This window comes from Trichechus manatus, unplaced genomic scaffold (genome assembly GCF_000243295.1).
Source record: "Trichechus manatus latirostris isolate Lorelei unplaced genomic scaffold, TriManLat1.0 scaffold00071, whole genome shotgun sequence".
NCBI lineage: Eukaryota > Metazoa > Chordata > Mammalia > Sirenia > Trichechidae > Trichechus > Trichechus manatus.
The window spans coordinates 12,043,923-12,065,491 of NW_004444007.1; the positions used below are offsets into that span (position 1 = coordinate 12,043,923).

At 40.4% G+C, this 21,569-nt stretch overlaps 2 protein-coding genes across 4 annotated transcripts in view; one reads left to right on the forward strand and one right to left on the reverse strand.

Annotated features, from left to right (window-relative positions):
• The window catches only part of MCUB (mitochondrial calcium uniporter dominant negative subunit beta), a 101,459-nt gene extending 90,079 nt beyond the window's left edge, over window positions 1-11,380 (forward strand). For both annotated transcript variants that reach the window (XM_004380235.2, XM_023734799.1), the window contains exons 4-8: window positions 464-568; window positions 6,162-6,322; window positions 8,216-8,419; window positions 9,440-9,556; window positions 11,121-11,380. In XM_004380235.2, coding sequence (XP_004380292.2) covers window positions 464-568; window positions 6,162-6,322; window positions 8,216-8,419; window positions 9,440-9,556; window positions 11,121-11,198 — 665 coding nt within the window. In that variant the 3' untranslated portion in view covers window positions 11,199-11,380. The remainder of the gene's footprint in view (window positions 1-463; window positions 569-6,161; window positions 6,323-8,215; window positions 8,420-9,439; window positions 9,557-11,120) is intronic.
• Window positions 11,381-12,964: 1,584 nt separating this feature from the next.
• CASP6 (caspase 6) overlaps window positions 12,965-21,569 on the reverse strand; it is a 17,105-nt gene continuing 8,500 nt past the window's right edge. Inside the window, exons 2-7 of one of the 2 annotated variants that reach the window (XM_004380236.3) lie at window positions 20,850-20,892; window positions 20,215-20,361; window positions 19,699-19,775; window positions 17,954-18,129; window positions 14,584-14,743; window positions 12,965-13,916 (exon numbers count right to left, since the gene is read on the reverse strand). In XM_004380236.3, coding sequence (XP_004380293.2) covers window positions 13,678-13,916; window positions 14,584-14,743; window positions 17,954-18,129; window positions 19,699-19,775; window positions 20,215-20,361; window positions 20,850-20,892 — 842 coding nt within the window. In that variant the 3' untranslated portion in view covers window positions 12,965-13,677. The remainder of the gene's footprint in view (window positions 13,917-14,583; window positions 14,744-17,953; window positions 18,130-19,698; window positions 19,776-20,214; window positions 20,362-20,849; window positions 20,893-21,569) is intronic. The other variant, XM_023734800.1, reaches the window with a different exon arrangement.

Sequence of the window (21,569 nt, forward strand, 5' to 3'; positions counted from 1 at the left end):
AAAAAAAAAAAAAAAAAGGCAGGAAGTGGAGGAAGCTAGTAACACAGACAAGGTTAGCCTGGGAACCACCTTGTGGGTTCCACTGCTGACACCTTCCAGAACTGCCACCTCAATTGCCCCAACCTTGCCATGAAGAGCTCCCACCTGCCTTTGGATCTTTGCATGACCGTCTGCAGATAGAACTCTGGTCAAGGGCATTAGCCTGACCCTCAGCCTAGCTGACGAAGGGCAGGAGGGGAACACCTGCTCTGTTTTCTCTTCTATAATGGGAGGTAGAACTACAATGGAGGACTCCTCTTCAATGGGAGGGCTACTGGAGTGTTGGGGAGCCCTCCTAAAGGCAAATGCCTACTACTGTATTGTGAAGAAATGGATTAGTAAGTATTTTTTTAGTATGTTGGAAAATGGTTCTTAGTGTTATTTAAAATAAGGACATATTTTTGTATTATAATTTTTCTTTCAGATGGTAGCAAGATCCCAGCTTCAACCTTGATGGGAATTTTGCTAATGAATGATTTTAAACTTGTCATCAATAAAATAACATATGATGTGCAGTGTCCCAAGCAAGGTAAGAATTATAGCTATCCAACTCTCTTAATGTTTGCATTTTACAGGGAGGAGCCGTGGTGGCGCAGTGGTTAAGAGAGACGGCTGCTAACCAAAAGGTTGGCAGTTCAAATCCACCAGTCACTCCTAGGAAACCCTATGGGGCAGTTCTACTCTGTCCTATAAGGGTCGCTGTGAGTTGGAATTTACTCGATGGCAGCAGGTTTGGTTTTTTTTTAATATAGCTTATCATAAGAAGCTTTTTAATTGACCAAATGACTAAGAAGGCTTTGGAGAATCAGTGTTTAAGCTTGTCTAACGGAGCTGTCGTGGCACGGTGGTTAAGAGCTGCGGCTGCTAACCAAAAGTTTGATAGTTCTCATCCACCAGCTGCTCCTTGGAAACCCTATGGGGCAGTTCTACTCTGTCCTGTAGGGTCACTCTGAGTTGGAATTGACTCCACGGCAACGGGTTTGGTAGCAGGGGTGTAAGTGATCAGCAGAAGTTTTAGTCTCATTTGTTATTTTTAGACTTTAAAAACCTCATATTTGCACGTTAATTGCTTTTTCCAACAGTTTGCCTAAGAGAGGGATGGGCCTGAAAATCTCGTGTTCAAGTATATATTGTTGTACAGTTCTTAGTTCTTTTTTAAACAGCACTTTTCTTTTCATCTCAAACTATTGTTTTGACCATTAGCAATACTTCTGGAAAGTCCTCTGCTATCATTACTTCAAATATTTTTTCTGCTCCTTTCTCTCTTTCATTTCCTGATAGTTCCATTATGAATATGTTACATCTTTTGTAATTATCCCCCAGCTCTTGAATATTCTGTTTTGTTTTTTGTTTTTACTCTTCGCATTTCAGTTTTGGACATTTCTATTAACATATATTCATGCTCACTGATTCTTTCCTCAACCATGTCAAGTCCATCAAAGGCATTCTTCATTTCTATTACAGTTTTTTTTATTTCTTTCTGATTCTTTTTCACATTAAACATTTGTCCTTTCATGTTGTTCACTTTTTCCATGGGAGCCATTGGCATATTAGTCATAGTTATTTTAAATTTCTGGTCTGATGATTCCAAAATCTCTGCCGTATCTGAGGCCAGTTCTGACGCTTACTTTGTCTCTTCAAACCGTGGGCTTTTTGCCTTTTAGTGTGCCTTGTAATCTTTTGTTGAAAACTGGACATAATGTATTGGGTGACAGAAATTGAGGTAAATAATGTTTAATGTGAGGTTTTGTTTACCTGGCTAGGAGTTGGGGTATGTTTTATGTTTGCCGTGTTAGAGGCTTCAGTTTCCTCTGGTGTCCTTCTTTTGGTCTCTCCTGTTGTCTTTGGGACTCCCGAGAAACTTCTTAACAAGAGCCTGTGTCTTGCAGCTTTTTTAGTTGTAATCCACTGTTACTATACTAGAACCCTGTTGATGTGCTAGTCAGGTATTTGAGAGGAGAAGCATTCTATAATCTTATGATTAAATCTCCTTTTTTAAATTGGGCCAGAGTCCCTAGACTGTAATCTCCAGAAGAGTGTCTTAGCCTTTTTCGTTTTTTTTTTTTTCTCTTCCCGTAGTGAGACAGGAAGACTAGAGGGGATTGAAGTCAGCTTATTGCTCCCCCACCCCGTAAGGCTCTGGTAAAGGTGTTCCCATTGAGGGCAGGCTTTTGTTATGAAGAACAAAATGTTCTGGACTTATTTAGTAATGGTTTTGTGCCCTTCTCCATGCTGTAAGCACAAGGGGATTTTTCTTCCATCTTCACTATTAGAACCTGATGGGGCTTTTGTAGGTGAAACTCCTGAATGGGAGCCCTGAGTTTTTAACTCTCAAGCTAGTTCACACTCAGCCTCCAGCAGTTGGTCACTTACAGTTTAAGAGTCCTGCCGGTACTGACTCCAACTGCTTCTGCTCCAGGTAAGCTGCAATTATGGACTGTTGGGGATGGGGAGAAGGAATCCATGATTTCATACCATACTAAACTAATGATAACATAAATAGAAAAGTAAATAAGGAAGAGCTCTTGCTTCGAGTTAGAATGTCAGGTGCTGACTGGTAAATGTAGGATGGTTGCTGGAGTTGGAAAATCATCATTTTGAGCTAAATTCTGGATCAGGCAGGAATCATCAATAGATGCCAACTATCTTAGTCATCTAGTGCTGCTATAACAGAAATACCACAAGTGGATGGCTTTAACAAAGGGAAATTTATTTCTTCACAGTAAAGTAGGCTAGAAGTCCAAATTTAGGGCGTCAGCTCCAGGGGAAGGCTTTCTCTCTCTGTTGGCCTTCTTATCAACGTTCCCACTGACTAGGAGCTTCTCCATGCTGGGACTCTGGGTCCAAAGGACACGCTTTGCTCCTGGCACTGCTTCTTTCTTGGTATGAGGTCCCCCTGTCTCTCTGCTCACTTCTGTCTTTTATATCTCAAGCGATTGCCTCAGGGCACAATCCAATCTTATAGATTAAGTCCTGCCTTACTAACACAACTGCCACCCATCCTCCCTCATTAACATCATAGAGGCAGAATTTACAACATACAGGAAAATCACAAAATACAGGGAATCATTGCCCAGCCAAATTGATACACACATTTTTTGGAGGACATAATTCAATCCACGACACCAACTATTAAGGGAGGGGGTGGAAGTTAGATAAAGCAAGCAAGGAAGTACTGGGAAAAAGAAAAAAAAAAAAGATAGGGCAAGTCATAAGAACAGAAGCCAGCTTGAAGAAGCTCCTACTAAACATATCCAGGACAATTTGAACACCAGGGCAATATTTAACCTCAAAGAAAGAAGGATGGCAGACGCTGAGAAATGTGAAGATAAAGCCCCTAAGATACCAACTTTCATATCCAGTGAGTTCCTAACCTCTGCAAGGTCTTCTACTTCCTGTTCTCTATCTAGGAGAACACTGAAAGAACAAGAGAAAAAAGATTTTCAGAGCATCTCGTGGTTGTTTTGTGTGACCTTTCTCTCCTCAAAACCTTAGGTTTTTGAACATAAACCTTAGGTCCAGGTGTATATCAAAGAAAAAATTGCATTGGACAATGTTAAAACAGGCAAGGATGATTTTATTCAAAAAGGGTTACTGTAAAGGACTAAGGGAAGGTTGGGGAAGGAAGGAACACTGCAGTGGTAGGGGACCATCACAGTGTGGGGAAAGGCCGGAACTGTCTGAGCTCCTACTCCACTGAAGCAGAGGTCAGGAAGGGTCTTAAAGGCTGAAGGTTGCTGGGGAAGATTAAGCAGTGGGGTCTACCAACCACGTGGAGTTATCTCTACATGGAATTTACTGTTCAGGGTAGACAGACTATGTTTCATCTGGAGTCTGTAAGGGTCAGGGAGGGAAGAGAGGTCAGGGGCCTAGAGTTAGGAAGAAGTCTACCTAAAGTTTAGTTCAAACTGAGGGAAATGTTAATGCCATCTTGGTCAGCCCTTTTCCTGAACATAACAGGGCGAGGGGATTTCCAGAATCACAGAGCTGGGGTAAAATTCAACATTGTTATGGGCTAAACATAGCCTCCCAGCTCCTGCCAGCTCATTAGAAGGAGACTCCTCTCCCTGGAGAGGCTGTTTGCTGGGATTGAGCTCCAGGAGCAGGGGAAGCCTGGAGATACAGGCTGAGGCACTGTCTTACTGTCCCCAGGGCTAGGAGGTGCTTTATTGAACACTGAAACAGTAATAAACAGGGCACAGGAGGCATGGTTGGGAGCAAAACAAAAGGGGAATCATACTGGATTAACAAAATGAAATTTATAAAACTGTAAATTTGGAGTTTGTTTAGTTAAATTCTTTAATTTCTTTCCTAATACAGTGGCACATTTGGATTTGAAAGTTCAGGGTTGAAAAAACAAAATCCCCATGAAAGGCATATACAAGGAATAAACAGCTTGTAAAGAAAAAGAAGAGTAGTTGCCTCTCATTTTTGGCCTGCGTTAGGAGATGCTCTAGACAAGTAATGCAGCATATGAATTTTGTGGTGCCCACGTATTTCTGAAAGAGCATAACTAGGAGGGATTTACTGAACTCAGATCACGTCACTCCATAGCTTTGCACAAAGTTGTGCCTCATCTGTGTCTCTCTCTGGATATAGACCTTTTAAATATTAATACATTTTTTTGATGGGGAATCTGACTCTCCGACATAAAACCCCAAATATCTAGAAAGGAGCTCTTAGTTTTCACCTCTTTGTGGCAGTTTCAGCCTAGAATGTGGAAAGGGTTAAAAACCACAGTAAAGTCTTGAAGAACTGAGTAGAGATGGAAGAGAAAAACATCAGGACTTACCAGCATGAGCTGGAAAATCACAAGGCAAATACTGACTGGGATCTTGTCTTCAGTTGTGGTTTGTTGCCTCCTGGCGGGAAGATCCTCGTCCACCTCCCTTAGGTTCTCTCACAGCAATAGTGAAGTTACAGCCCTCGGAATGGTATAATTATAGCCCAGTTTTATGGGGATTTATAGACCCATAGAGGGGGAATGATGAGAGAAATCCATAATCAAAAGAACTCTGTCAAAAACTCTGAAACTGTAACTCTTTTTTTCAAATGTGTAGATGAACATCTTTTCACATGTGCACTTACTATTTACTGCGACTCCACTTGTTTAAAAAATGGACATCTGAGTCAGTTTTCAGATGTGTATAATACCTTGTTTACATGTCTGTACACCAGTGTCTGAGTCATCTAGTGCTGCTGTAACAAATACGCAAGTGGTTGGATTTAGCAAAGAGTTTATTCTCTCACAGTCCAGTAGGCTACAAGTCCAAATTCAGAGCGTCAGCTCCAGGGGAACGCTTTATCCGTCGACTCTGGAGGAAGGTCCGTGTCATCAATCTTCCTTTGGTCTGGGAGCTTCTCTGCACAGGAACCTCAGGTCCAAAGGACGCGCTCTGCTCCTGGCACTGTTTTCTTGGTGGTACGAGGTTCCTGTGTGTCTCTGCTTGCTTCTCTCTTTTACATCTCAACAGAGATTGGATTAAGACACTATCTAATCTTGTAAACCTTATCACAATGATAGAGTTTACAACACATAAGGAAATCATATCGGATTATACAATCATACAGTACCAGGAATCATGACCCAGCCAAGTTGCTACACACATTTCTTGGGGGACACAATTCAATCCATGACAAACAGCTTCCTACCCTGTGCATCCTAAAGCAGTTTTTGGAAAGATGACTCGGTAGGGGGAGGGATCTTAGGTTGTATGCGGGTACAAAAGTGAACTCATGTAAACTAATGTGTTAGACCTAAGGTGAGGTATACTCCTAGAGTCTCCTAGGTGGATACTACCTTTTTCTGTTTGCTGTTTTTTAAGGAAACAGCAAAAATCAGATTTCAAAAGAAAAAGAAAAGAAAAGCCAAAACACAATGAACTTTAAACCTGCTTTCTGGTGACTTACCATTCCTGATTGTCTTTATATGAAGAGAGACTAATGGAATCATCTGAGATGGGAGGATAGGCGAATCCTAAGTTCCTGCCTTGGAGTTGGGAGCGCTCAGGTGCCCAGTCTCAGGTGCTTTAGCACCCATGCTCAGGTTTGGTTCCCTAGATTTACAGACTGTAGAGGAACAAATGTGGTGACGGCCTTGTTACCTTTGTGTCTTTTCTCAGAAAAACTGAGTAGTGAGCATGCTACTGAGATGGAAACCATGATGTCTTTGGTTCACAGACTGTTTACGGCCATACATTTTGATGAATATAGGAAGAAGAAAGAGAACCATTTACTGGAGAAAATTGACCGCCTGAAGAAACAGCTGCAGCCCCTCGAACAGGTTAGGAAGCATCACAGTTGAGTCTGTAGAGCCACTGGGTGGGTTCGAACTGCCAACCTTTAAGTTAGCGGACAATTGCAAACCACTTGTGCCACCCAGGCTCTATCTAAAAATAATACCAAATGTTTATTGAGTGCCCTTCATGTGAGTATTTTTCTGAGTGCTTTGTTGTTGTTGTTAGGTGCCATCAAGTTGGTTCCAACTCATAGCAATGCCATGTACAACAGAACGAAACACTGCCCTGTCCTGCATCGTTCTCACAATCATTGCTATGTTTGAGTGCATTGTTGCAGCCACTGTATCAGTCCATGTCGTTGAGGGCCTTCCTCTTTTTTGCTGACCCTCTACCAAGCATGATGTCCTTTTCCAGGGACTGATCCCTTCTGACAATGTGTCCAAAGTATGTGAGACAAAGTCTCGCCATCCTCACTTCTAAGGAGTACATATGCTTATTTTCTACTTCAGTCCTCACAGCAAGCCTGTGAGTTTTGTACTGTTCTCTTTCTCATTCTTCAGATGAAGAAACCAAGACAGCAGAGGCACGTAGCTAATAAGTGGTAGAGCCACTTAGGTAGGTGGTCTGACCTGAGCTGCCATCTTAAACTGTCTTTCTGTGGCACTACACTGTCTTTCTGTGGATCAGCCATAATGTCTCTGCAGATGAGTATTAGAGTAGATAGTGGCAATTTGTGAATATTTGGCTTTGAATCTGGAAAACTTATGAGCTGGGATGCACTAGCTGGGGTACTACCTGAATTTCTTTTTATGGAGTGCAGGCCCAGGGCCCCAGCTTTGCTTAACAGAATTACAGCTGAAAGGTTAGTAATGGCTTCTTAACGACAATGAAGTTCATCAGTGGTGGAGAAAAAATAACTTTGATTTTATGTTTTCAGTCCGTTTGTTTTAATTTAAGGAAAAAAAAAATGACATCCTTTAAACCTTGTGATCCCACTTGTGATTTTAAAAAATGGGTAAGGATATGTATATCTGTCTATATGAATAGAGTTTGTGGAGATGTAAGAAATTTGTAATAGGGATTACCTTTAAAGCATTAGAGTGGCAGAGAAACTTTTCTATTTTGTTTTGGATTGTTTACTCACATTTTTTTTCTTTACTTCTTGCTAATTGATAATATGTATATGTGGGTTGGAGTCCCTAGGTGGCACAAACAGTTAAGCGCTTGACTACTAGCTGAAAACTTGGCGGTTTGAACCGACCCAGAGGTGTCTCGGAAGACAGGCCTGGTGATCTGCTTCTGAAATGTGACAGACTTGAAAACCCTGTGGAGTAGTTCTACTCTGCGCATATGGGGTCGCCATGAGTCAGAATTGACTCGACAGCAACCAACAACATATGTGGGTTAATATTTAAAAATCTAAAATAGTGTCCAAGGGAAAGTCTCCCTCCTGCCTTGTCCTCCCAGTTCCCATCTCTTCCACACCTAATAACTACTGGTATTGTTTTCTTATGAATCATTTCATAGTTTCTTTATCTACATACAAATAAATAGAAATATTTTTATTTGTCCTCTTTTTCAGAAAAGAGAGCATACACTGTTCTCATCTTTTTTCACTAAGAAAAAAAGAGATCCTAGAAATCTCTCCATATTGGTCCATAGAGCGCCTCCTCATGACAGCTGCATAATGTTTTCATGGACATGGGATTCTTTTTGGTCTTTTGCTACTAAGAATGGATCTGTAATGAATCATGTTTGTGCAGGTATACCTGTAGGATAAAGTCCCAGCAGTGGAATTGTTGGGTCAAAGGCAATAGGCATGTAATTTTAGCTAGAGTAATGTAGATATGCACTTGTTGTTTGTTTTCTTCTTGCTCTTTTTTTTTAAGTTGGTGCGCTGTAAACTGAATGAACAGTTGCTTGCTTTTTTTCCTCAGCTGAAAGCTCGAGTCGAAGGTCGCTGTGAAGCCAGTATCAGCAGACTCCTATGGACTGGATTAGCACTGCTGTCTGTTCAGGGTGGGGCACTGGCTTGGCTCACTTGGTGGGTGTACTCCTGGGACATCATGGAACCAGTTACATACTTCATCACATTTGCAAATACCATGGTCTTTTTTGCATACTTTCTAGTGACTAGACAGGTGAGTAGTTGTTAGGAAAATATTAAGAACACCTTTGCAAATAATTTCTTACTCCAGTCATGAACAATAAAGCTTTTATTTAATGAATTCCTGCTAACCCATTGACCCACTGCCATCAAGTAGGCTCCGACTGATAGCGACCCTGTAGGATAGAGTAAAACTGCCCCATAGGGTTTTCAAGGCTTAGTCTTTACGGAAGCAGACTGCCACACCTTCTTCCTGCAGAGCAGCTGGTGGGTTTGAACTGCCAACCTTTGGATTAGCAGCTGAGCACTTACTGCGCTACCAGAATTCCAGCTGTTTGAGTGTTTACAGGAGCCCTGGTGGCACAATGGTTAAAGCAGTCGGCTGCTAACCGAGAGGTTTGTGGTTCGAATCCACCAGCTACTGTGCGGGAGAAAGAAGTGGCAGTCTGCTTCTGTGAAGATTTATAGCCTTGGAAACCCTCTAGGGCAGTTCTACTCTGTCCTGTCAGGTTGCTATGAGTTGGAATCAACTCGACAGCAATGGGTTTGGTTTTTTGGTGGGGTGCTGTTTATAAGCTGATATTTTCTGCTTTTCATGAGGCTGGTTGGAGACATATACAGTACGGAACAACTCTCCATAGCCTCTATAGAGAAATAATTAGTACAATTCACAGATTTCTCCACTGGGATAAACGTGTCAAATTTATGTTCTCTGTGCCCTCATTTATAAATTGAATTTGTCATGCAAAACATCCAGTAACTTCAGCTTTGCCTCATGGTTATTTTGCTAAAAATCTGCCTTTTCCTTTTTCTCTCTTCTTCCCCGATATGTGATTTTTCTTCCCAGTTTGTCTGCTTTTGAAAACAGCACTGAAGGAGCAGCTGATCTCAAATGAGACAGAATGTTTTACTTGTATTGGGTTGTGCTTGCGTTGACGGTCACTGCAAACATTTTACTCATCTGCTTTGCTTGGCTCTGGTGTTGCTGAGTCAGGGATCTTCTGGCAGAGACATTCCTTCAAAACGTTCATTTTCTTTTCTCTCTTTTTTTAAGGATTATACTTACTCAGCTGTTAGTGGTAGGCAGTTTCTTCACTTCTTCTATAAGAAATCAAAGCGAGACCATTTTGATGTGGAGCAGTACAACAAATTAAAAGACGACCTTGATGAGGTAGGTATCTTATTGTAAATATAACATCTTAGAGCTGGTCTTGTGTGGGAACCAGAACATAGTGTTAGGGAAATGCAGTTGATGGCTCATGGGTTAAATCTTGGTCCTAGGTAGATTTTTGTGTATTGTGTTCAGTGAAATAGCTGACATATCTGATAGTAATTTCAGATCTTGGTTTTATTCTTGTCATGTTTTCTACATGGAGCTAGCTTTAAATATGTATGAAAATGTCTTATATGATTGAGATAGTAAAATGCAAGCTCTCGATAGAAATACATTTCTCAGTGAGTATAGTTAAGGAAGAAAGCCCACTATCAAGAGTAGTTGCAGATTTTTAGCTATTAAACAAATAATAGAAGTAGAATTTTAGGAATGTGAATGCTGTGATAATTTTAAACTCTTTAAAGGCATTTTCAGGTTTCTTCTTAAAAATAGAAGAATCAGTATGGAACTCCTCCTTTTATCTTTTCCCCATCTTTCAGGTGAAGGAACAGAGGCTCTTCAGGTCACTTGTCCTGATCACATTTTACACTGCTAGAAAGTGGGGGAATCAGAGTATGAACCAAAAGTTAGACTCGGGAGCCTGTGCTCCTAAGAGCACCATGATCTGGTTCTTAGGCAGTCTCTTTCTCTGGCCTCCCAATTTACTCATTAACTTTCTCGGACTGTAACTTCTCAGCACATAACTAGCTTTGAAATTTTTCTTAGTAATTTTATAACAAAAAGATTTGGTAAAAAGTATCTTCCATTGCCCAATGCATCCTCATTTAATAGTCAGTAGTTATATCTTTATTGTACTTTCTAAACTACCCAATACCTGAAATTTTAAAAAAGGAAAGATGTTACTAGAAATTTGAAATGCAAAAATAAGATAGGAGCCTTTTAATTTTTTAAAAATATCTTATTTCATATAATCACTACATTGTTAGGCGCTGTCAAGTTGATTCCAACTCATAGTGACCCCATGTGACAGAGTAGAACTGCCCTATAGGGTTTCCTAGGCTGTAATCTTTACGGGAGCAGATTGCCAGGTTTTTCTCTGCGGAGCCACTGGGTGGGTTTGAGCCTCCAACCTTCTTTCTGTTAGCAGCCGAGCACTTAACCATTGTGCCTCCACATAGGAAAAAATAATAATGATTTTTTGGTTTTTGTTTTTTAATTTAGTGGATACTCTTTACATTTGAATGATCCAATCCAAGAAAGCTTAAGAATGATCTTCTGGCAAGTTTACAAGACCAGGCATTTAAGATTTAAAATGACACCTTTTCTTTTTTTTTATGTAATAAAGTTGAGAGAAAAAGGAGACTAATAGATCATGTCATTTTTTTTGTTTTGTTTTTTAATATGAGCTGGAAAAACCATTATGAAGGGAATAAACTAATAGGAAAAAAAAGCATAAGGATGAATTAGAAACCTTAAACTCACATTTTAAAAAAGAATCCATATAAAATTGAAGTATTTTAGGTATTTGCCAGTAGTACTTTTAATATTTTTATTGCCCTAAGGAGTCAGTAAGTTTACAGAATTCCTCTGACCACGTACTTTTTCTTTTTCCCATCAACAGGCTAAAGAAGCCCTGAAGCGTTTGCGCCATATTCTCTATTTTCGATTGCCAGTGGAAGAACTCAATGACAAGAGTTAACCTTACAGTTTTAAAAATCACTCAATTGTTCCATACTGTGTTGATTTTGCAACTTAGAAACTGGAAGTTTTTGAGTCCCATAGTTCATTACAATTTGACTGTTTCAGTCTTTTTTAGTTGTTAATAAAAAATTCTTGTAAAACACAAGTACTCTTTGTAGTTCTCACTTGAGATTTCTGATGTCGATTTTCAGGACTTGAGTGCATCCATCAAAACCAAAGAGGCTGCCGCTGCTGTTTGGCTCTTCAGCTAAGAATCCTCATTAGCCTGTCCTGGGTTTGCGCCCATGTGGAAACGAAAATGATCAGTGTGCTTGGCATTCGTTTTCATTCTCAGGCCTCGTTTACAATCGCTGTGTCGTAAATTTATTTTTTAATATGTAGTAGTTGAGAGTAAGCCCTTTATTATTAAATACAGCTAAAGTTATTACAAAATATTTGAATCGCTTGAAACTTTTTATCTTAATAACTAATGTTTAAAACCAAACAAAACCTGTAGGTGTGAGATAGATACTATTTCTTTATCATATGTTGTCAGGTACCATTATAGGCATCTTAAACCTGTTGCTGTGGAGTTGATTCCGACTTAACAGCAACCCTGTAGGAGAGAGTAGAACTGTCGCATAGAGTTTCCAAGGCTCTAATCTTTATGGGGAGCCCTGGTGGTGCAGTGGTTAAGAGTTTGGCTGCTAACCAAAAGGTCGGCAGTTCGAATCCACCAGCTGCTGCTTGGAAACCCTATGGGGCATTTCTACTTTGTCCTATAGAGCTATGGAAGCAGGCAGCCACATCCTTCTCCCACTCTAGACACTTTACATATAGCTTATTTGTAATCCTGTAATCCTACAAGGAAGCTATTTATAATCCCAGTTTTATAAGGAGGAAACAGTTTTACAGAGGTTAAATAATTTGTCTGAGCACACATAGCTAGAACATTTAAGCATCTACCCATAAACCTGTTGGCTGCCAAGTCTATTCAGACTCACAGCGACCCTACAGGACAGAGTAGAACTGCCCTGTAGGGTTTCCAAAGAGTGGCTGGTGTATTTGAACTGCTGACCTTTTGGTTAGCAGCCGAAGCTCTTAACTACTGCGCCACCAGGGCTCCACGCATCTACCTACAATAGAACATAAATCATTATAAATTTACCACTAAGGGCATTAATCAGTTATCCACAATTTCAGTGTTTTCAGCATCTGACTTTGAGAAAGGCTAATGGTGTTTCAGTTCAGATTTGTGGGCACCAGTGTTATTGCATCTGAGTAAGAATATTTAATTCAAATAAATCCTCCTACTGATCACATCCGAGGAAAAATGGTAGTTTTTTTGACTTGTTTTTAAAGAGCTTTTCAGTAACAGCAGCTAGTTTCTCTTACGTAACCAGAATTGTATAATCTTTGCCTAGAGGGCCAGGCAAATGCCCACTTGGTGAACTGAGGAGCGTTTTTTGTAGCCCTCAGCTTTTGAAAGCAGAGCCTCGGGATGGCAAAGCCTGTGGTGCCTTCACTGGTAGGGGGTTAGGATTAAAGGGAGGGTAAACTGCTTAGCTGCCAGTGAACCCCCTGCCATGACCACAAAGAAGGGATGAATGTCAGTAACCTTAAAGCTTCTGTTGGTCCTCTTTTTGAATTGCAAATGAAAACCACACAGGCAAACTACTGCTTTTGAACTAGCAGCTCACAGGTTTCCGTTATCAAAGCCCAAACATTTAACTGTCTTCAGCCTTTGGCAGTTTGTGGACAAAACAATATTCCTCAACTTCTATATATCATATTAAGAAGAAGCTCTAAAAGAAAATCTATTATTTTATTAATGTTATGATCTGTGAGTGTGACTGGTGACTTAGAAAATGTACAGTAACTTAACATGGAAGATACTGACAAGCAGATTTGGAAGTGTTAGCCTATATTGGCTAAGAACTAGCTGTGTTTTATATTTCACCCTCAGAATGCCATATAATAGTTCTTGAAGGCATTTATGTGACCAAGTAAAATAAGCCCACTACAAATTACGCACATGAATAAGAATGTGAATTAGAAAAACTTAATAAAACATGAATTCCAAATTTCTTATTAAGGGGAAACAATGATCTAATTCTTGGATTTCAGAAGCCTTTAAAAACATTACAAAATAAACTTTTATAAAAAATGTCATAAAATACACGTTAAAATCAGCCAATATCAAGATAAAATCAGACAGATATTATGGGTAATCTTGCAGCTTACTAAAAAGAGCAACTAATACAAATGCTTGTGGATTTTTACTTATAGTAATTCCCTGAGGATTTTTTTTCTACATACAATAAACCCTTTCTTCACGTCCAATATGAATTATTTAAAAAAAAAAAGTTCTCTGCTAGACATTAAACCTTAAAATATTTTAAGTTGCTGGCCCACAAGCTTCAACCTAGTGATAGTCATTTATATAAAAAGAAGGGAAATATATTTGAACACAGATGCATAAGAGAAAATAGCTCCCCTCATTTAGGTTTTGGAAAGAAATGCAGCTTTTTAGTAAGCATTGAGGCAAAGCAGGGAACCTGCTTCTTTCCAATTGCACTTGGGTCTTTGCAAAAGTCCACCCGGCGCTGAGAGACTTTCCTGTTCACCAGCGTGAGGAGTTCTGTGAACTCTAAGGAGGAACCGAATTTTCCCAACATCTCACACAAATCTTGAATGTACCAAGAGCCGTTCACAGTTTCCCGGTGAGAATAGTAACCTAAAAAAGATAGAAAGAAAAAGGACACTGATGTTTTCTGGCTTTCAGTTAGACTGGGACTGAAAAACAGCTTTATAATCAAACTTCCAGAAGTATAAATTCTCAAAAATCCCTGGAGAAGACTTAAGATGTGTCCACGATAACGGTTTTTAAGTTTTTCTGTCAGCTATTCTGTGGGAAAAGAGGTTAATTCTATGTAATTCTACATAAATTAGGTTAATTCTATATAATTTCCCCCATTCCTAAAAATTCCCAAGATGGTAGGCAGGAGACAATTTTGAGAGGCAAGAAATTATTAGAAGTAAAACATAAAATTATTTAAGAGCAAAGGAAACTACCACCAAAATATTTTTAACAAAGGTTTTGATAAATATTACCACAGTGACACTATCACCATTGGTAATTGATTGCAGGCTGCTAATATTTAATAAAATTACTCTTGTTGCTTTAATTAACATAGCTCTCAGGAAGGATTTTTCTGTAAGGCATTTTACACTCTCATTTATTACTCTGCCTTGGGATCAAAGAAATCCATTCTAAGCCTGTGAGCTTCAGGACCAATCGCCATGTCCCAATAGGAAGACCTGACCGAAATCAAAGGAAGGTGAAACTTAGAGAAACTCAACCAAGACAGCCAACTGTACGTTTGTATTAAACACCAACGTACCTTCTGCAACAGAGTAACACATGAGGAAGTCTGCTCCAGCAGGTAGCGTGTAAACGGAGGCTGCATCCACCTCCGTTACGTTGGCATCCAGCTTGTCTGTGTGATGATCCACAACATCCAAAGGAATGACTGGCACATCATGCTGGTTTCCTCGACACGCCTGCAAGACACGAAGGGGAAAAACCCACCTCCTCTACCGACTGTTTCCTTCCCAGTGCTTAATGTTTACAGTGAATAAATAATTCAGTAAACCTTCATACCAACACCAGCAGAAGGCACCTCAAACACAACACGTTAGCGTCTGTGGTTGGTTGCTATCAAGTCATCTCCAATTCATGACAACCCCACGTACAACAGGATGAAACGTTACCTGCACCTGCGCCGTCCTCACGATCACTGGGATGACTGAGTCTACTGTTACGGCCACTGTGTATTCTGAGTGCCTTCCAACCTAGGGGGCTCATCTTCCAGCACTATATTGGACAATATTCTGTTGTGATCCACAGGGTTTTCACTGGCTAGTTTTTGGAAGTAGATCACCAAACCTTTCTTCCTCGTCTTAGTCTAGAAGCTCCACTGAAACCTATCCACCACAGGTGACCCTGCTGGTATTTGAAATACTGGTAGCATAGCTTCCAACATCATAGTAACATGGAAGCCACTATTCCATGACAAACTGACAGACGGGTGATGGACGTTCAAGTTTAGAGGAGACAGAAGACAACAGTAGCGCAGCGGTGGCTCAGTGGTAGCGTTCTTGCCTTCTCTGCAGGGGACTGGGGTTGCATTCCCAGCCAGTGCCGCTCATGCGCAGCCACCACCCATCTGTCAGTGGAGGCTTCTTGTTGCTATGATGCTGAGCAGGTTCCAGGAGAGGAGCCAGACTAAGACTTCTAGACTAGGAAGAAAGGCCTGGCAATCTGCATCTGAAAATCAGCCAGTGAAAACCCTATGAATCCCAACAGCCTGATCTGCAAGCAGTCATGGGGATGGCACAGGACTGGGCAGTGTTCTGTTCCATTTTGCATGGGGTTGTCATGAGTTGGGGGCCAACTCAGCAGCTAAAAACAACAAAAGCTGACAGAGTTGCTTCCCTACTTATATTTTAGTTAATGTTAAAAAAAAAGCATCCCAACTACATCCCAAATTATGTTGGCTGAAAGGTACACTGTCAAACAGAAAGCCTCAGTGGTTTTAAACTTTGTTATGGATTAACCTCACCCACAGCTCGAAGAGTTGCCCTCTCTTTTGAAAGCTACACTATTTACCTAAGAGTTTCTATTGAATCAGGTAGTAGTATTTCAGACTGAGTTCTGTTTGCTTGACTGCTGCCATAAACTGTGAAGGGTCAAATGACACTGCCTTTCTCCTTCTGCCCCTACTTTAAAGTGAGGCCTCACGTTCCTATTAATACTGACTCACACAGAGGCTAACATTAATTTTGACTCTTAGGTGACCTGACAGGATTCTGCTGTAGTAGTATACATGCATCAATCAATTCTGAAATAGTAAAGAATTATAAGCTTTTTTGAAAGAAATGAAGTCCTGAGTGATTTCAAAATTATCAAATAAATTAAGAGATCCCTAATATCCCATTTTTACAGGGAGTTTTTAATCTTATTTAGTATTATCAGGTTAATTTTCTGATCTTATTTTCCAGATCCCCTGGAACTTGATGAAATCACCTGCCAAATCAACTGTAATAAGACTAAGAGCTGACCTTAACATTGAGGGCTTACCATATGCCAGGCACTGTTCTAAGTGTTTCCATCCTTCATTATCAGATCATTTTATCCTGACAACCCCATGGGGTAGGTGCTATTAGTATCCCGATTTCACAGATGAAGAATGGGAGGCAGAGAGAAAGTAACTTACCAAAACATTTCCCTCCTTTCTGGCATCTTCCCATAGCAGCTCGTTAGTTTTTCCAATCATGTTTGAGCGATGGCCGTTCTCTTTCTCATGAAATAATCATCTGTCATTTTTCTCCTCTGAGCCATCCTCCTCAGTACCTCTCCTGCTTCCTTACTGGTTTTACACCATTTTTAAGGCTATACTCCATCTTCTGATTACTCTCAAATGTATTTCTCTAGGCCAGGCTGCCTATCTTAGTTTCTACCCCTGTAATTCCACATGCATGTCCCACAGACAGCCGGGTGCAACTGTCCAAACCAGAGAGTGTCCCAAATAGCCCCTTCCCTTCCAAGCCTCATAGCAGGATGTGAACTGTGATACCACATAGCTTCCTGTCCTAGTAACAGATGACATGCCTTCATGGAAATACAGAAGCGCAACACTGGAACATCAGGAACTTGTTCTTTTTTTTGTTCAAAATCCTTACTGATGTGCCAAGTGATATTATTTTCAGGCCATATATATATATATCCCTAATAACCAACTTAACAGGGAGGAAACGGCATCTTGGTTGAAGAGAAAATATGAAGCGGATGAGGCAAAGCTAGGTGGAGAACTCTTTATTCTTCCCACTGGCTTACATGCTCTCTAGTTCCCAAGGAACCAACCTTCATCTGAACAGGCTGCTTTGTGTGGCACTCTTCAATCAGCAGATACCTCCTCTGGTGACTCTATCTGATACCAGCTGGGCCAGAGATTGGCACATTATTCTATGAGTCACTGCAAATGTCAGTCCAAGTACTGGTTTGTTGTGACAGAAGTACTGAGAGTGTTAAGAAAGAATTACACCTAACACCTCAAAGTGCACCTCTGATTAGCCAGGATTCAAAAAGGCCCTTCTCAATTACTGGAGAAGGGTACTGTCTTGGTTACCTAGTACTGCTGTAACAGAAATACCACAAGTGGATGGCTTTAACAAAAAAATCTATTCTCTCACAGTCTAGGAAGCGAGAAGTCTGAATTCAGGGTACCAGCTCCAGGGGAAGGCTTTCTCTCTCTGTCAGCTCTGGGGAAAGGTCTTTGTCACCAATTGTCCCGTGGTCTAGGAGCTTCTCAGCACACAGATGGGTCCAAAGGACATGCTTCCCTCCTGGTTTTTCATTCTTGGTAGCATGAGGTTCCCTGTCTCTCTGTTGACTTCTCTCTGTTATATCTCAAAAGAGACTGGCTAAAGACACAACCTAAACTTGTAGATTGAGTCCTGCCTCATTAACATAACTGCCTCTAATCCTTCCTCGTTAACATAGAGAGAGGATTTACAACACGTAGGAATATCACATTCAGATCACAAAATGGTGAACAGTCACAATACTGGGAATCATGGCCTAGCCAAGTTTGACACACATTTTTGGGGGACCCAATTCAGCACATAACAAGTACTTTCAAAACTGGTTTTAGTCCTTTATAATCACATATATGGACTCTATAGGGAAGACGATAACATAACCAGTCTTACCTGGATGATAAATATCTTGGGTTTTCCAACCAGGCTCTGACATTTGTCTCCTTTGAACAAACCAGTCAATGTCTGAATTTCAATTTTGGCGTCGTATGCATAAATGTGATTGCCTTCACCATGACTCAGGAATACACATAAAAAGCAATCAGCATCTGTATGGCTAGAGGTCGACACTATATAGGCCCCCAAAAGTTCACAGAGAAATGAAAATAAGATGCTTATTAACAACTACATATAAAAATTCAATTTACTAAAATTACAATAAAGATGCATAGATACCATTGGGGGTGGGGGAAAATTTGTTATTTTTATAATAAATATAAAATATCTGTAATGAAACACTACTTAGTCTTTAATCAAACAATAATTTATACCATGCTGTATATGATTTTTAAAAATCCAATTATTAAACTTCAAAGTAATAGCGTTGGGCCAAATTTCATGAGCATTTCTCAAACAGTAAACCAGTACCAGTACCAGCTGCCATCGAGTTGACTCCAACTCATGATGCCCCCAGGTTTGTCAGAGTAGAACTGTGCACCATAGGGTTTTTTAATGGCTGATTTTTCAGAAGTAGGTTGTGCCAGGCCTTTCTTTCAAGGCACCTCTGGGTGGACTCGAACCTTTAATCTTTCAGTTTGCAGCCGAGTGTGTAACTGTTTGCACCACACAGAGTAACGATGTGGAAAACATAAAAAGACTTGTTGGGAACCCTCTTCTAGATCTGAGTCACTTCGGCAATAAATTAAGTTTCTGTGAATCAGCAGAGAGCTACTTAGCACACAAACTGGAAAGAGCCAGAAAGTAGCTCTCAACAACTCCCTATGTGTGGCTGCGCCTGTAATGAACGCTGCACCTTCACTGTATGTCTGCAGCACTCAGAGCTTCCAGAAGAGTTACTGAGACATGACCAACCAAAACCAAACCCGTTGCCGTCGAGTCGATTCCGACTCAAGCGACCCTACAGGACAGAGGAGAACTGCCCCATAGGGTTTCCAAGGAGCGCCTGGCGGATTCAAACAGCCGACCTTTTGGTTAGTAGCCGTAGCTCTTAACCACTACGCCACCAGGGCTTCCATTGAGATATGAGACAGATGTAATCAAAAGCTTATGAGCAAAGTAGAAAAAAACCAGAAAGAAGCCAGTTAAAATGAAAATGATTTACAGATTAAAGAACAACTCTGAAGAAAGTATAACATAATTATGCAAATACGCCATGACAGTCTGTTGGCAAGTGACTTGAAAATCCATGGCACTGCCATGATTATCCAGATACACCTAAGTTGTATTGTAATTAGAATACCTACTGCACAGTAATGTTGTGGAAATTAAAAGAGATACTCTATGCAGATCAACACTATTTTGACCCAGTGAAAACTCAGTTATGGAGGAAGTCAGTTAAAAAATAAAATGAGCCCACTGACTGCCCAGCATCTGTGGTATTTGCATTTTAGACATTTAATGCTAAATGAAAAGGTCCTTTAAGTCATTTCTAGAGTAACAGACTATACTAGTAGGCTAAATATAAACTTTGCAGGCACAGTGCTTTGCAAGGGTATCTCAATCTGGTGGATAACGTATACACAGAGATGCACAACCAAAACTTGTAGCCCATGCTAAATTAACTGATAACACGACTCTGGCAAAACGCAGTTAATTATCTGTACCTGTCTTTACAGACAGGACAATTAAAATACTCATTCCCATCAGAGGAAGATGAACTTAATAGGAAAACTACATACCCTCATGAATTTGGAGCAGTAGTTCTTCTGCTTTAAGATCGTTAAAGCACTTCACTTCAAATCCTAGATCTGAAAGCCTGGTGATACATTAAATTGAATATTAACTTACGGCTCTTTAAAGTCATCAAATACCTCTAACTTCACTTTTGAGGAATCAAAACACACCTTTATGACGTAAATTTACTTTGGTGGAAAGAAACAAAAACCAAGTATCATGATAATGGTAGTTTTCCTTAATCACTTGTGGTGGGAAAAGATTTAATCAAAACGATAAGCCAGTTTTATTTAGAATATTGTTGTCTACTATACAAACATGTTAGTAACAACATGATAGTTAATAGTGATAACAGCAAGGCAAGAGAAGGAAGAACTCAGGCAAGCTCTGAAGGGAAGTCTGCTCACATGAGGCCCATCCTCAAATGCTCTTGCTCCCTTAACTCATCGGTGCTGACAAGTTTTCATAAGTAACTGTTATCAGCTTAAAGTCTCATCCTTTTGACATGTAGATAAAACTACCTGCGTTTAAGATTGTCTCTGTCTGCATCGGTGCCACGCCTGTCTGGCAGCGTCAAGTGCCAGAAGAACCTCTCATGATTGAAGATTAAAGCAACTCCTCTCTTCCTGTGGTCCATTTTGTACTTTTCTGCTGGATCAAACGTTTCACTGTCAATGAAAAGTTTAGAAAGCAGTCGCATCAAGTCATGTGAAATAATGACATGCTCTGAGCCCAAGGCCACTGTGTAGAGTCCACAGAGGTCGGCTGCCTCCCCCTCCGTTGCCAGGCTAAGTCCCACTGATGAGCACTGGGAAAGTCACGGAGCAGCACCAGTGGGGGGAGTCCTTGAACCCAGCTGCCGTGTTCAGCACCCCAGCCCTCCACGTGGACGCCTTCCCCCGTGCCCCAGCTCTAGGGCCCATGCCATAACAATCATGAAATATTCCGATCATCAGTCCAGGTCCTTTGACAACCAGAGGCAGCAACTAACCTGCATTTCTACCAGTCAACCCCCAGAATGCTAAACCTTGACATTCTCAGTTCTTCCTGACTCCCAGGTCCCATTCTTGCTTTAATTTCCACAGGCTGATCATGACTTGCTGTTGTTACCACCAAGAAGAGACCTTTATTATATCAGAAAGAGTACTTTTCTTACCTTCTATGAAAGGCATCTGTTTCCGTCATGTTTTGTTCCCTGCCTATTAAAGAAAAAAAAAGTTAAGTTTTGTTAATGAATATTACTTTCTGATTTATGGGAGTAAAAACACTGTAGAAACTCCTATCCCCCCTACAACTCCTGAACTCTAAGCTTTCGTTCTGGTTAGTTTAAAAGTCATGGTACATGGAGATGGTCTAAGGGGAATTGAAGGGAAACTGCTTGTTAATATAACGCAAAAACTATAAATTAACAGCTCAATTCTTTCACATCCCCAGCTCTTATCTCCAAAATAACAAAAATTCTTACAAAGAGAAATGGAGAAAACATTACACCAACTCATTCACTGCAAAACGTGCTTCGATAACAAAGTCCTGTGATTGTGGAGCTTGAATGAAAAATGAAATGGCTTTATTATGCAGAAAACTTTTTTTGGAGAGGGCAAATATTATCTAAAACAGAGTATTTCAGGAGAACTGAAATACTGAAATAGAAGTTTGTGGTTAATGCTGGATTCTGTGACAACCTGGAAGTTTGGGTAGAGGAAGGAAAAGGGCAGAGGTAAAGGCAGATGACATGGATTTTTTTTACTTTTTTATTGTACTTCAGGTGAAGGCTTACAGAACAAATAGTTTCTCGTGAAACAGTAGTATACATGTTGTTTTATGACATTGGTTAACAACCCCACAACATATCAACCCTCTAACTTCTCAACCTTTT